Source organism: Rhinolophus ferrumequinum, chromosome 3, assembly GCF_004115265.2.
Source record: "Rhinolophus ferrumequinum isolate MPI-CBG mRhiFer1 chromosome 3, mRhiFer1_v1.p, whole genome shotgun sequence".
In the NCBI taxonomy this organism is placed as follows: Eukaryota; Metazoa; Chordata; class Mammalia; order Chiroptera; family Rhinolophidae; genus Rhinolophus; species Rhinolophus ferrumequinum.
In genome coordinates, this window is record NC_046286.1 from 52221784 (window position 1) to 52238817 (window position 17034).

A 17034-nucleotide genomic window follows, 5' to 3' on the forward strand; every position below is an offset into this window, starting at 1 on the left:
GTGTAATATATTAAAGGTATTTCTCAGCAAAATACCTGAAAGGTTTGACTATTTTATTAAAGAACACATGTAATTGGAAGGAGATTCTTATTGTGACATGTTTAAAAAGAAGCAGATAAATGCAAGTCTTTCAAATTGTGCAAATTACTTGCACTATTTTTCTTTCTTTTTTTTTTTCTTTTTTGAATGTATCTTTAAAAAGAGAAATTAGAAATGAGCTAGTAAATATGCCTTTAGTGAATGGACCCATATTTATACAAAACATTTTTTTTCTTCCTGTGCAGCCTTGTGAACTGGTGAAATTCTATGTATTCAAAACATCATATGATTTTTCTGGTTGAAATCCAAATTTTTCTTGGCGAGAAGGAGTCTGGGTTATTCCTGTATATTTTGTGTTTATATAGAAAGGAAATGGTTAGGTTTACTTTCCTGTCCATTACTTAGTTAACATTTAAAATTAAAGTCATATTTTATTTTCATCTAATTTTACATTATATTTTAAATAGGAGACTTATTGTAAGAGAAGTTGAGGATGCCTTTTTTGAGAGTAACCTAGAACCAAATATTGGAGGTTTCACCGTTCCCTAAAGTTTTATAAAATGTGGCCTTCTACCAAAACAAATATGTGCCTAGAAATAACTGTTACCAATTTGGCAGAAAATGTGATTGTAAATATGTTAAAGAAGGCTGATGGAAAGGCAGTGAGGGAGTTTGTTGTTGAAGCAAATCTTAGCTCTTCCATTGGTCTCAAGAGGTTAATTTTTGGAAAGAACAACAAAGCCACATTCACCCTAGCTTATGTAGGGGCCTTGGGTATCTGGTAATTATCATGATACTTTTTTTAAAGTGTACATTTGTTGGGCATTTATTATGTGCCAGACATTGTTTAAAATGCTTTATGTGTATTAGCTCATTTAATCTTTACAACAGGCTTGTCAGGTGGGTATTATTATCCCCATCTTACAGATGAGCAGACAGGCACAGAGAGGTTAAGTGAATTGCTCAAGGTCACACACAGGTTATAAATTCAGACATTGTGGATCCAGAGCCTGTTTCTTAATCATTAGAGCACTGTACACAGTACATGTAGCTGTGCACTTTCATTCTTAAGTAATTTGCATGAGGAAGGCCTCTCAATTGGATGAGATAAATATCATGAATATTTCTATATTCTCATATGCTCTCCTTACAAATGCAAAATGCCCTATACAGTGAAACCCAAACAAGAGGAAATGCCTTATGTAAGCTGAAAAATAGAGTTGGCATATGTGGATTCTTCTGCACTTGTTCTCAGGCAAGAAGCCCATACCTTTCAAAGGTTATAAGCATTGAAATAGAATGGGACTGACAAACATTGGGGTCCCCACTACTAATGAGGCACAGCTGTTGTCTGCCATGGGGTCTCTTAACAGAATTCACCTGAATTTCTTCTTTCAGAATAAGTGGATAAGCCGTAGCCCGATGCTGCAGAGGAGGGTCTACCATTCCATGGCTGCCGTGCGAAGGAAGCTTTATGTCCTTGGAGGCAATGACCTGGACTACAACAACGACAGGGTCCTCGTGCGGCATATAGATTCTTACCACATAGACACTGACCAGTGGACGCGTTGTAACTTCAACCTGCTGACCGGCAAGTACCTTTGATTAAGTACATCAGCAAAAGCAGAGATGCAAGAAGTTGCCTAACTTGTGTTCTGAGACATCTTTAGTGCCTGTCTACATATGAAGTGTGTGGTGATCGAACTTTTTATTTTGCTTTTATTAACTAGAAAGGTGCACATTCTTTACCTCACAAAATTTGACTTGATCAGGTGGGTGAGCATCTACTTTCTCAGGGGGGCCTGTGTGACCTCTGTGCGTGTTCCCAAGTGGCAGGTCAAGTCCATTACTGTCAATAGATCCGTAGAGGAATTTTGAGACAAGTGCAAAATGCCCTGTAAAATGGAGGAACCAGGTGCTGAAGGAGTTAATGACTCTTTACAGAAGCAATCTATTTTTCACTTCGCACTGCTTTTAGTGCTCTTATTTCCTGTGAGTGCAGGAGAATGGTTTTCATTATTTGTCACTGTCAAATATTGTTTCAGACTGGATTCTCCTACAGGCTAAACGTTTAGAGCAGTGCTGTGCATAGGGGTTTGGCGGCATTTCTGGCCACACATACCCACCCCAGCATTACCACAGGGCAACACTGGCTGTGGACCATCCTCATTCCAAAAGGGGATGAAAAGGAAGCGATGAACAGCTTACCACTGACGTTCCTTCATGGCGCTGGAAACTGTTTCTCCCTTGTCGGCTTGCGTCATTAACATCCACAAGTGATCAGATCCCTTCCAGACTGCTCTACTAATAGGAAAATCACAGACTCAAAATGGTGGGCTGGACCAGTGCCTGGAGACAGTTTAATATGCTGAGTGGGCACTCAGTCACTCACAGCTGTTGCTTGGGAGGCACCCTTGAGAGCACAACCAATGGGAGAGGTTCAAGTGCTTTGTATTCAGCTGCTGTTTTTAGGAAAAGGATTTTTGAAACCCACCTACAAGTACTTGACTCTCTCTAGGTTGCTGTAGTGGCACCTTAGCTACTCGGTCCCTGGATTTCTGCTTCTGTCTGCTATAGAATCTGGCTTATTTATTACCCGAGTCAATCCTGTGTCAGCCCATCAATAAAAAGAGACTATCTCACTCTTTGGTGGCCTCCAGGGAAGAATATGTGGTAGTGAGTTATTCTATCTTCTTTTTTTAAATGGGGGAGGAACCTTTCATCATTTCGGTGTGTCAGTGTCCAGGGACTATCCAGGCTAGTCCCAGCTCAGGAACTTTAATCTAGTCTTAAAACTGTTGTGTATGTAAAGGAAGGGAGGGTAGTGACTTTATCTATCTTTTCTGTCATTTGTCTTCATTTGGAGCACACGAGGGCCATGGCTCTGTTTTACTAGCTTCTTGGGGTTGCAGCTGTTACTTTACAAATACAAGCACTTGTCTTAAAAGCATTTGTTGTACAAGAGGTGTATTGTATTTCCAAAATTTACCTTATTTCCACCACTATGCATTTATGGCATATAACGGTATAAAGTTCTTAGTTCTATATGGCTTATTATTGCTGTATTTAATACTGTATTTACTAAGTTCATTGGCCAATAAGTGTTATGCCTGGTTCTGACCTGACACAGATTCATTCTCTGAGACATAGTGGTCAATTCTTCCCTCTCAGGACTGGGAGGCATTGATGCGTTGCTGCAAAAATCCTGTGGCATCTACAGGTGTGCCACAGTGGAAATTGTATCCATTAGTGGCAAAGGGGTTAATTAAGACATGCAAGGAAATGGATTTGTTTTTTTCTTTTTATTCAATTCTCTTTACTTTAGGCCAAAATGAATCTGGAGTTGCTGTCCATAATGAGAGAATATATTTAGTTGGTGGATATTCGATTTGGACAAATGAGCCTCTGGCTTGTATCCAGGTGAGTGGTTCAAGTTCTTTTTGAAGTTTATTCGTGTGGTTCAGTAACGTTACTTTTGGCAATGCTGCTACTGAAGGCAGAGATATTTACATGTAGAAAGAGGCTTGAGCTCCCTTTGTGTAGGTAGTTCAGCCACTACGTCCTGCATCCCAAAAAATGATACCAATAAATAGAGCCCTAGTAACGATGGAGATGAGCTTTGAAAATATATGTAACATGTATTGGAAATGGGGCAAGTGGGGTACCTTTCCCTATCTCATAAACCAAAAAAATCTAGAAATCTTTAGCAACTAAGTACTTTCATACTGCCGAACCTTTACAGATGTCTCCTTTCTACTCCAGTTCCGTATTTTCTATATCGTAAATGGTTCATTTCCATAAATTCCACCTACAAAGGTGTTGTTCCTTTCCCATGGAAGTGAGCAGTAGGGGGTTATGATTGGCCTGATGGGGACAGCCTCTGCCCCAGAAAATGGCCCTGGCACATCAGTGCATGTGAGCAGCTCGGGCTGGGCCAGTTGCAAGCTGGTCTGTTCAGAACAGCATTAGCTTTTGTTAGTATATATACTCAAGGTCTTATTATTTATTTTTAAATAATTGTTATCATAGTTGTTTATCATACATGTTCTCTGATAGCATATTGACAGGGATTAGCCCTCACCTTTCTCCTGATCTCTATAAAAATACATTCTTATAACTATTCGTATTATCTAATCTCTTCTTTGTTGGAAGATGTTTAACAACTGTTTCAATATCTTTAATAGTTGAACTATTCAAACTTTTAATTTCTTCAGTCACATCTCATAAAGTATACATATATTTTTTTAAGAAACTTCCTCATGTTGTCTGTTTTCAAAATTGTTAGCATATAATTGTACTATCCTTAGTTATATTCCCCTTTACATTCATAATACTTTTCTCTTGATTTGTCTTGCCAGAAGTTTGGGGAATTCTGGGTTGAACAGTTAGTGAAAATCTTTTTTTTTTTTTCAGTTTTGTTGAGATGTAATTGACATTTAATGTCGTATTAATTTCAGGTGTACATGATTTTATATATGTATATATTGCTAACTGATCATCACAATGTTTAGTTAATATCCATCATCTCATAGTTATAAGTTGGTTTTTTTTGTAGTGAGAACTTTTAAAATTTACTCTTAGCAATTTTCAAATATATAATACAATGTTGTTCACTATAGTCACCATGCTGTACTTTACATCCCCATAGACTCCTTTACTTTATAATTACAAGTTGTTATCTACTGACCACCTTGACCCATTTCCCTCTCCTCCCACCCACCAACTCTGGCAGTCACCAGTCAGTTCTGTTTCTCTGAGTTCAATTTGTTTAGATTCCACGTATATGTGAGATAATACAGTATTTGTCCTTCTCTGGCCAACTTATTTCACTTAGTATAATGCCCTCAGGGTCCATGCATGTTGCTGCAAATGGCAGGGTTTCCTTCTTTTTATGGCTGAATAATATTTCATTGTATATATGTATGTACCATGTTTTCTTTATGCATTCATCTATCAATGGACACTTATGTAGTTTCCATGACCTATTATAAATAAGGGTGCAATAGACACGGGGTGCTGATATCTCTTTGATAGTGATTTTGTTTTCTTCACATACATCGCTAGAGTGAAATTGCTGGATCATATGGTAGTATTAATTTTTTGAGGAACCTTCATACTGTTTTCTATAGTGGTTTCATCGATTTACATTCCTACCAAGAGTTGACAAGTGTTCCGTTTTCTCCACCTCCTCGCCAATACTTGTTATCTCTTATCTTTTTGATGACAGCCATTCTAACAGGTGGGAGGTACTATTTCATTGTGGTTTTGGTTTGCATTACCCTGATTACTAGTACTGAGCACCTTTTCATGTACCTATTGGCCATCTGTATGTCTTCTTTGGAAAAAATATCTATTCAGATCCTCTGCCCATTTTTCAATCAAATTTGTTTTATTGAATTTTATGAGTTCTTTATATATTTTGGATATTAACCCCTTACCACATATATGATTTGCAAATATTATCCCCCATTCTGTAGGTTACCCTTTCATTTATGATCTTTTAATTGCTTGAAAGAGACAAGCTAGTTTTAAGGTTTCAGAAAAGGGGGACCTTGCATATAAATTTACGGAGGTGGCATAGGGTAGACAGGATTAGGCTTTGTGAAGGACTTCACACTTGTTGGTTGTAGTAAACCTTGAAAGGTGGACAGGGTACATGGATTTTTTGGGGTTTTATGCAATTGAGTTCTATGAATTCCTTATGTATTTTGGATATTAACCCCTTATCAGATATATGATTTGGAAGTAGTTTCTCCCATTTGGTAGGATGCCTTTTCATTTGTTTGATGCTTTCCTTTGCTGTGCAGCTTTTTAGTTTGATATGGTCCCACTTGTTTATTTTCATTTTTGTTTGTTTTTGTTGCCTTTGCTTTTGGTGTTAAATGCAAAATCATTACTGAGACCAATGTCAAGGAGTTTACCCGTTTTCTTCTAGGAGTTTTATGGTTTCAGGTCATACGTTCAAGTCTTTAATCCATTTTGAGTTGGCTTTTGTGTATTGTGTAAGATAGGGATCTTTTCTTTCTTTTGCATGTGGCTCTCCAGTCTGCCCAACACCTTTTATTGAAGAGACTATCCTTTCCCCCATTGTATGTTCTTGGCTCCTTTGTCATAAATTAATTGAGTATATATGCTTGGGTTTATCTCTGGGCTCTCTGTTCTATTGATTTACATGTCTGTTTTTCCGCCAATACCATACTGGTATTTTTGTTTGTTTGTTTGTTTTTGTTTTGTTTTGACTATAGGTTTGTAATATAGTTTGAAATCAGAAAGTGATACCTCTAGCTTTGTTTTCCTTCTCAAGATTGCATTGGCTATTTGGGGTCTTTCGAGGTTCTATGTGAATTTTAGAATGTTTCTTTTCTTTTTCTGTGAGAAATGCTATTGGACTATTGCTAGGATTGCATGGCTTTCAAGAATATGGGCATTTTAAAAATAATTCTTTCAGTCCATGAGCACAGAATATTTTTCCATTTATTTATGTCTTCTTCATTTTCTTTCATCAGTGTCTTAATGCTTTCAGTATACCATTTTTCACCTCCTTGGTTAAATTCCTAGGTATTTTATTCTTTTTAATGCAATTATAAATGGGATTGTTTTCTTAATTCCTCTTTCTGATAGTTTGGTATTATTGTATAGAAATGCGACAGATTTTTGTATATTGATTTTGTATCCTGCAACTTGATTTATTAATTATAATAGTTTTTTGGTGATCTTATGGTTTTCTTATATAATATCATGTCATCTGCAAATGAATAGTTTTATTTCTTCCTTTCCAATCCGGATGCCTTTTATTTCTATTTCTTGTCTAATTGCTCTGGCTAGGACTTCTAGTACTGTCTTGAAAAAAAGTGACAGAGTGGTTGTACTTGTCTTGCTCCTAATCTTAGAGGAAAAGCTTTTAGCTTTTGACCATTCAGCATGATGTTAGCTGTGGGCTTCTCATATGTGGCTTTTATTTTGTTGAAGTATGTTCCCTCTATACCCATGTTGTTAAGTTTTTATCATGAAAGGATGTTGAATTTGTCAAATGCTTTTTTGCATCAGTTGATATATGATTTTTATTCTTCATTTTGTTAATGTGGCATATCACATTGGGTGATTTGCATATGTTGAACCATCCTTGCATCCCTGGAAAAAATCCCACTTGATCACGGTATATGATCTTTCTTTCACATGTACCACTGAATTTGCTGTGCTAAAATTTTGTCGAGTATTTTTGCATCTATAGTCATCAGGGATATTGTCCTGTAATGTTCTTTTTTTGTACTGCCATTGTCTGCTTTTGGTATCAGGGCAGTGATAGCCTTGTAAAATGAGTTTGGAAGAGTGTGAGAAGGCTTGATATTAATTCTTCTTTAAATATTTGATAGAATTCCCCAGTGAAGCCATCTGGTCCTGGACTTTTCTTTGTGGAGGCTTCTGATCACTAATTCAATTTCCTAACTAGTAATTGGTCTTTTCAGATTTTCTATTTCTTCATGATTCAGTCTTGTTAGATTGTATGTTTCTAGAAATGTATCCATTTCTTCTAGGTTGTGCAATTTGTTAGCATATAATTGTTCATAGTAGTCTCTTATGATCCTTTGTATTTATATGGTATCAGTTGTAATGTCTCCTCTTTCATTTGTAATTAATTTGAATACTCTTTCTTTTTCCCTGGTAAGTCTAGGTAGTTTTGTCTATTTTGTTTATCTTTTTCAAAAAACAGTTCTTAGTTTCATTAACCTTTTGTATTGTCTCTAGTAAGTAATTCATTTATTTCTGCTGTTATTTCCTTCCTTCCACTGTCTTTGGGTTTAGTTTGGTTTTTTTTCTAGTTGCTTGAGGTGTAAAGTTAGGTTGTTTATTTAAGCTTTCTTTTTTCTTAATGTAGGCATTTATCACTATGATCTTCCCCCTTACACTTCTTTTGCTGCATCCCATACATTTTGGTTTGTTGTAGTTCCATTTTCATTTGTGTCAAGATTTTTTTGATTTCTCTTTTGATTTCTTCTTTGACCCATTGGCTTTAAAGCAGCATGTGGTTTGGTCTCCACATATTTGTGAGTTTTGTTTTCTTCTTGTAATTGATTTCTAGTTTCTTGCCATTGTGGTTGAAAAAGATGCTTAATATGATTGTAATCTTCTAGAATTAAGCTTTGTTTTGCAGGCTTACATATGATATATCCTGGAGAATGTTCCAAAATATATATTTCTTAAGTGTACATGAAATGCTTACAAAAACCTATCATGTAATAGTGCTAAGAAAACTTTAATAAATTTAAAAAATTAAGTATTATGTAATCTATGATCTCTAACTACAATGAAATTAAATTAGAAATTAAAAAGTTAAATAAATATCAATATATTTGGAAATAATAAAACACATTGCTAAATAACTATGGGTTAAAGAAGTCAGAATGGAAATTTAAAAAACTACTCCAAACTGATTGAAAATGAAAACAATACATCATAAAGCTTGTGGGATATAGCTTAATAAGTTAGAATGTTCATTGTAGCTTTATTTACGGTGGCCAAGACATGGAAACAACGTAGTGTCCTTCAGTAGATGACTGGATAAAGATGTGGTATATAGGTATACACAGTGGAATACTATTGTGCCATAAGAAAAGATGAAATAGTGCCATTGTGACAATATGGCTGGATCTTGAGATTATTATGCTAAGCGAAATAAGTCAGACAGAAAAAGTCAAGACCCATATGATTTCACTGATATGTGGGATATAAAACTGAAAGCAGCAAAGCAACAAGACAAACAAATAAACAAAAACTCATAGACATAGATAATAGTGTGGTTACCAGAGGGTAAAGGGGGAGGGGGTGGTAGATGAGAGTAACAGGATCAAACATATGGTGATGGAAGGAGAACTGCCTGTGTCGTGAACACACAATGTGATATATAGATGGTGTATCACAGAATTGTACAACTGAAACCTATAATTGTACAATTGTTACTTGACTAACCATTGTCACCCCAATAAACTTGAATTAAATCAATCAATCAATAAATAAATAAATAGAAAGGGGGGCAAAAAGAAACCAAAAAATAAACTCAAAGTAGGAGAGAGAATAAAAATAAGAGGAAAATAATAAACTAGGAAACAATAACACAGTAGAAAAAAATAATCATAGCTACAAGTTTGTGCTTTGAAAAACATGAAAATCTTTAAGGGAGTCTTTACTTAATTGAAGGCTGATTTGTACTAAAGCTTGGTTATATCTTGGCTAACAAAAAACAAGCAAATTGTTTTCCCTCAAGGAGTGCTTCTAGTCTCGCATCCACACATGTATTTGTTTTCACTGTCCTTTTGGATTTATTTTTATTTTTTACTTTTCAGAATTGTAAACCAGTGAACTGGGCAACAGGCACTGCTCTGTAATGTTAGAATCCTTGTATTCAAGTGACTTTGGGACCCTTCATTTTACTACTCATACAATGGAAGCAAGTTTGAGTTTATGATCAAGATACACATTTTAAATACATTTAAATATATTTAATATCAAATTAGCTCAAGGAGTAGAAATGAAGTTAGAATGATCACTGATCATATACACTAATTAACTCATGACTTTTGGTTTTTCCTCAAAAGATGGAATCATGTGCATATTTTAAAGCACTAAGGATATTCTAGAGTAGCCTCAGAATTAAGGTGATTCTCAAAGAGATGATTCATAAATCTTTAATCAATGTCTGAATTAGCATAATAAATTTTACCTCTGACATCAGATATTCTAATATATTTGTTTTCAAAAAAGTCAACATCCTGGGTAGCTCTGTGTTCCATTAGCCATTCTGATATAACAGATCAACCGTTTTGCAAATGCTCTGTTTATTCTCTTTGCTGGCTCAGTGGTCCTACAAAGCAGGTAACTTTGACAAAGGCTTTGAGAGCGTTTACTGTTTATACATAACAAATGTTCATGGAAGTATGTCACTTAAAGAGATGTTTGAAATGGAAGTCTTCATGGATAATAGACTCATCATATATTGTATCTTTTTAAAATGAAATTTATTGGGATGACAATGGTTAGTAAAATTACATAGGTTTCAAAAGTACAATTCTACACGACATTGTCTCTCACATTGTGTGCTCACCACCCAGAGTCAGTTCTCCTTTCATTCTAGTTATTCACAACTGGTTACACTTTATGTAATCATTCATTCTGCAACTGTGGTGGCTCATTCAAATATTTATTTTATGGGTGACTATGAAACTATTTATTTTCGCTCACTAACAGTAATGTACTGATAATTGGAGAAACTAGCTATATGTTCAAAAGCAAGTAACTTCTTTACTACTTGCTGGAAGAATATCCAAGAAAGCAGCCAGAATGGGAGACTAAATTAGTGTTTATGAGAAAATGTTGAACATTTTCTCAGAAGATGAGAATGGAAATTCCTAAGTACAAATCAGCAGGTTGAAAAGTACAGGAAAGAGTTGTGGAGAAAATAGTATACATCTGAAAAATATGAAAGTTTAAATTTTTTAGAAGTCACAAATCTATATAATCCTTGGATTCTAAGGCCATGGCTAAAATTAATGAAAGTCACACTTAAAGAGTTCATATTGGTCTGTTAAGATCAGTACTAAAATCATTTTTTTTTCTCTCTTGAAAATACCAGTCAATAAACTGCCTCATTAGATTGCCCATTCTGGACTGTAATGAAAGCTTATTTAACTGTCCCTTGTAGGATTCAGCCACACAGGGATGAAGCACGGCAGATGTTGAGAAAGCCTACTATTTCCTTCTACTACTTAGCATGGACTACTTGATCCATTACAAGGGCAACCCCAACAAAAGGATGCTCTTCAATGAATACTTGTTTAAAGATTGAGATTTGGACTTGTTAGTAATGCTCATGGGGAATGTTAAAAATAGATTCCTGAGGAAAGTGAGGTGCTCTTGTGCATTCAGTGGGTGTGTAAGCAAACGTCTGGCAGAAAGGCTGCCTGGAATCTGGTGCACTATGGACGATGAGCCGCTCATGGGGAGCAGCTGCATAAGTGTGTAAGTGATAAGTCTGTTTCCAGATCACCTCCCCTGCTCGTCACTTACGATTCCTTTCTTTTGGCTAGAGGATATGCTGTCAAGCTGGCACCTCCTTCTCCCCAACGCCTTCTCTCTGCCAGTTTACAGGGGAGTGTTTTGAGAAAAACTGCCAACACTTCCTTTTCCCTTGTCACAGATTAAATAAATTACATCTGCTTAACATATACAGTCTCTGTTGTCCCACGGAACCAGAAAAAAGTTCTCTGGATGATGACCTCAACTGTTACTTTATCTTCTAAAAATGTATTCGGCTGGGGGAAGGATGTCATGAATGGTGTGACGTCCTTGTTGTTTCTTGGGTTGCAACGTTGAGCTCAGTAGTGGCTCTACCACGTACTGTGTGGCTTTCTATCTCCATTTTCGTCTCTGTACATTAAAGACAATACTTAACCTTATATAGCTGAGGTAAATACTGAACGGTCTCTGCTTTCTACATTTAATGAAATACTAGTCAAAATCCTATTGAGATCTTTTTTTTCCCATAGGGTGGGGGAATACTTCTCATATTCTCTAGGGAAGTAAACCTATAATAATCAAGATGTTTTTTTAAATGAGTGCGGGAAACTTGCCCTACCCAGTGAAAATAACTGTAAATGTGGTACTGCAGGAAGATAACTTAGGTCAACAGGAGAAAAAAGAAGTGATTATGTAACCTAGATACTTTAAATTAGTAGCGACAGAGTATTGTTCAATCAATGGGATGGAACACTTAGGTCCATTTGGGCGGGGGGGATAGCTAGGAGTTTAATTTCTTTTACTTCAGGCGTTAGTGATTTCCTCCTTTTTGAGTGTGGGTCCCCAAATCTCAAGGGCCCCTTTCATGTACAACAATGCATTATTATAGTTAAAGGCTTAAGAATTATACACATAGGTGATAGATGAAGGCATGACAGTGGACAAGATTGTTAAAAAAAAAAGTACCAACAGGTCTGTGATTAAAATATTTGGGCACACTACATGTAGGATGCAGGTGGAGGAAAAGGGACCAAAGGTGAAAAGCTATTCATAGGACATCAATGATGATCTTTTATTTTATTTTTTTTTAATTATGGAATCCAAGGGAGAAAACGTTTACTTTTTATTTTATTAAAAAAAGTATTAATGTATAGTTGGCATACAATATTATGTTAGTTTCAGGCATACAACAGTGATTTTACATTTAAATACCTTATGATGTGATCAACACAGTACGTCTAGCAACCATCTGTCACCTTGCAGTCGTATTGTTCCTTTGTGTACTACATCCCTGTAGCTTATTTATTTTAAACTGAAAGTTTGTACATCTTAATCACCTTCACCTTTTTCACCATCCCCCTCCTTCCCTCTAGCAACCATCAGTTAATTCTCGGTACCTATAGGTCTGTTACTGTTTTGTGTACTTAAGATTTCACATAAAAGTAAAATCATATGGTATTTGTTTTTCTCTTATTTCACTTAGCATAATACCTTCTAGGTCCATCCATGTTGTCACATGTTAAGATTTCATTTTTTATGGCTGAGCAATATTCCATTGTGTATGTATGGCAGATATCATATATATGACATCATTTTCCATTCATCTATCAATGGATAGCTAGGTTGCTTCCATATCTTGAGTATTATAAAAAATACTACAATGAAAATAGTTTGATTTTTTTATTTAGTGTTTTCGTTTTCCTCAGATAAATCATCCCAGAAGTGGAATTGCTGGGTCATGGGGCAATTAATTTTTTTAAGTTTTTTGAGGAATCTCCGTAATGTTTTCCAGAGGGCCTGTACCAATTTACAAGCAAACCAACAGAGTATGAGTTTCCTTTTTCTTCACATCCATGCCAACACTAATTTGTTTATTTTCTGATAGTACTGTTCTGACAGGTGTGAGGTTGTATCTCATTGTGGTTTTGATTTGCATTCCATGATGATTAGTGATGTTGAGCATCTTTTCATATATCTGTTGGCCATCTGAACGTCTTGTTTGGAGAAAGATCTATTCAGGTCCTCTGCCCATTTTTAAATTGGATTTTTTTTTTTTTTTTTGGGGGGGGGGATGTTGATTTATATGAGTTCCTTATGTATTTTGGATATTAACCCCATATCATTTGTGAATATCTTCTCCCATTCAGTAAGTTGACTTTTCATTTTATTGATGGTTTCCTTCACTGTGTAGAAATTTTTAGTTTGATGTATTCCATTTATTTTTTCTTTTGTTTCCCTTGCCTTAGGAGACATACCCCCAAAATATTGCTATGACTAATGTCAGAGTTTACTGCCTATGTTTTCTTCTAGGAGTTTTATGGATTTAAGTCTGGTTTTTAATCCATTTTGAGTTTATTTTTACATATGCTGAAAGAATGTGGTTTCACTTTTTTGCATGTACAACTATCTGTCCAGTTTTCCCAGCACCACTTATTGAAGAAACTGTTATTTCCCCATTGTATATTCTTGTCTCATTTGTTGTAGATTCGTTGTCCATATTTATGGGCTCTGTATTTTGTTCCATTGATCTGTATGTCCTTTTATATGTCAGTACCATACTGATTATTTTGTTGTTTTTCGTTTTAAAGATTTTATTGGGGAAGGGGACCAGGACTATACTAGGTATACTTCCAGGTCTTTTTCCAAGTCAAGTTGTTGTCCTTTCAATCTTAGTTACGGAGGGCGCAGCTCAGCTCCCGTTCCAGTTGCCGTTGTTAGTTGCAGGGGGCACAGCCCACCATCCCTTGTGGGAGTCGAAGAATCGAAACGGCAACCTTGTGATTGAGAGCCCATGCTCCAACCGAGCCATCCAGAAGCTCATCGGCAGCTCAGCTCAATGTGCCATGTTCAATCTTAGTTGCAGGGGGCGCAGCCCACCATCCTTTGCAGGAGTCGAGGAGTTGAACCGACAACCTTGTGGTTGAGAGCCCACTGGCCCATGTGGGAATCAAACTGGCAGCCTTCAGCGTTAGGAGCATGGAGCTCCAACCACCTGATCCACCGGGCCGGCCCCATACCATACTGTTTTGATTATTATAGCTTTGTAGTATAGTTTGAAATCAGGGAGTGTGATAGATACCTCTAACTTTGTTCTTTCTCAAGATTGCTTTGGCTATTCAGGGTCTTTTTTGGCTCCATATAAATTATAATATTATTTCTTCTAGCTCGGAGAATGCCATTGGTATTTTGACAGGGACTGTATTGAATGTGTAGATTGCTTTGGGTAATATGTACATTTTAATGATATTAATCATTCCAATCCATGAGCATGGTACATTTATTTGTGTTCTTTTCAGTTTTTTCTTCAGTGTCTTATAATTTTCAGAGTACAGGACTTTCATCTCCTTGGTTAAATTTATTCCTAGGTATGTTATTCTTTTTGATGCAATTGTAACTAACCAGTTTTGACAAGTTATTTAACCAGTCTAAGGCAGTTTCATTAAATGAGAATAATGCTACCTATCTGATCACTGTTCTGAAGATTAAAGGATTACAAATATATATACCTATGTATGTATGCACACACACAAGCATATACACATATAGAGTAGCACTTAGCAGGAACTTAATACATATTTCTGGTATTATACTGTGAGAACAACAACAATGTCCAAGGTATGTTCATGATGGCATAACTGAATTTAAAGGCAGGCTTCCTTTTATATGTACACAGTGTAATTTTAAGCAATCATTGTTGACATGCAGGCTTCTTTTCTTTTGTAGGTATTGGATGTAAGCAGAGAAGGCAAAGAAGAAGTATTCTATGGGCCTACACTCCCTTTTGCTTCCAATGGAATAGCAGCATGCTTCCTTCCAGCTCCATATTTCACATGCCCTAACCTTCAAACCCTTCAAGTGCCTCATCACAGGATTGGCACCATCTGAAAAGCCAGTGCTCTGTTCATAACCATGAACAGGAGGGAAAAAAGCAGCCTGACTTTTGGATACTGGGCATGAAAAGACTCAGTGCTCAATGCTTCCTTGCTTTGTTTCGTAGGTCTTATGTTCTGATAAACAGTAGCAAAAAAAAAAAAAAAAGAACAGTTTTCTAAAATACGTCACTGAAAATCCCTGTCACCCTTCTCAGTGTGTCACATACAATACTATATGTATGACTTTTACTGTAGTGTAGCTTAGTGCTGACTTCATGGTCCATTACTGTTCTGTGGGTCTTTAGAGTATTCTTTGTCCACTTTTTCTAATCAGTGCTGTCTAGGACAACGTGACACTGTTGGTAAGTCAATTTATTTCACAAGTACTCTCACCAATGATCTTAAAAGAAATCTTCAGTACTTAATCCCTTTACTGCTTAAACCTGGGTTTGTAATTTTTCTTTAAAAATTTAACATTATGCAGCCCTACTCAATAGAGAGTCAGCATTATGACATCATAATGTTTTTAAATGCCATATTTTTTCAAGGTAATACGAATAATAGAAGTACACTGGAACAGCAGTTGGAATACCCAGGTTTTTTACCTTGGTTATTACTCTGTGATCTTGGGCCAGGGGCTTAACTTTCCAGTGCTTCAGTTTTCCCACTTTTTAAGGAAGGCAGTTATTGATTTCCATATTAATTTAGAAGAATGCTGTGAAGATTGGGCAAATGCTCTGAAGTACTTCACCTAAGAAAACAATGTCACTCAAATTCCAAGGTTTTTTACTGTCTTTAGAACCTTGTAACTGAACAGGGAGATTATTTTTGAAGTTTAAAAATTATTAGGTAGAACTCTGAACACATGCTATGGAATAGATGATTCTGACAGGCATGTGAAAGAGATACGCTAATTAGGAAAAAGGGAGTTTACCACAGCCTACTATTCCTAAACTTGTACAAATCCTTGCCTCAAATAGTAACTCTCAAACATCTCATTTAAACTCATTTTGTGAAAAATGACATTATATAGCTCAAAAAAATTAGGCGTACTAATTTTGGTACCATAAAGTGCTTTGACATAAATTTGAACCTAGAATCAGTAGTTCTAATAAAAGTTTTTCCACTTTCTTAAAGGTTATGTTGATCTTGAGCACTTGTGGAATTCTTTCCACCACCAATATATATTTTATTACTACCACTTTTAATAATGCATAAGGATTTTTTAGGCTAGGTTTTTGGATTTGCTTTGTCTATAACAAAAAATAAAACAGCCCAATAATCATATTTGAACATAAATTCAATAAGTATAATGTGAGTTTTCCCCCTTTCCTAATCTTGTTAAGATCTAAGTCACCTTTATTAAAAGGAAGACTTTGACTTTTTTTCCTTTGCACAGTTTAATCATTTAACAATCCTTGTCTTATGGGAAGTTCTCATTTTATTCATGTATCCATTTTAGAAATCAGAAGTGAATGAATAACAAATGATTTTTACTCTAAATAGAGAATTCACCAATTTTATACTCGTACATTATAAGACACCTAAAATATTAATTTTTAAATATACATGTAAAACTTCTGGTTATTCCAACTAAAGGGTGGCAGACTGGGGGTAAGGAAAAAATATAAATTTTCAAAAGAACAGATTTAGTTTACACAAACTTTAGAAAATTTGTACAGTTCTTAAAAGTAAAAAGTGATATTGATCACTGTTATTTGGAAGGATGACTGAGAATCTCTTTAAAAGGTATAAACCATCTAAACTAAATTCTAAAAATGTCTTACCAAGTCAGAAAAATGGATTCCAGCATTTCAGAAATCTTTTCAACATGGACTTAAGCAAGAAATATTTCAGATTCATTAAAATTTCTACTTAACATACAAATTTTCCCTCTAGTAGTTTTACCTTATAAAACCTTTAAAATCTATAATCCCAGGCCCTATGTCCAATGAATGGAAACAGTCTAAAAATGAGCTTGCTTAATGATAAAGGCAGGCTGAGATTACTCTTAGATTATTGCTGTGTAGATTTCTAATTATTCATTTAAAACCAGTATATTTTCTCAAACCCCTCCTTGGTGAACTTTAACATAGTATTTGCTAATATTACA

General features: G+C 35.6%; 1 protein-coding gene across 5 annotated transcripts in view; it reads left to right on the plus strand.

Moving 5' to 3' along the window:
• KLHL32 (kelch like family member 32) overlaps nt 1-16401 on the plus strand; it is a 194561-nt gene extending 178160 nt beyond the window's left edge. For 3 of the 5 annotated variants that reach the window (XM_033102237.1, XM_033102239.1, XM_033102242.1), the window contains 3 exons: nt 1438-1630; nt 3365-3459; nt 14773-16401. In XM_033102237.1, the coding sequence (XP_032958128.1) occupies nt 1438-1630; nt 3365-3459; nt 14773-14934 (450 nt within the window). In that variant the 3' untranslated portion in view covers nt 14935-16401. The remainder of the gene's footprint in view (nt 1-1437; nt 1631-3364; nt 3460-14772) is intronic. The other 2 variants (XM_033102238.1, XM_033102241.1) reach the window with 1 other exon arrangement.
• Nucleotides 16402-17034: the final 633 nt, after the last annotated feature.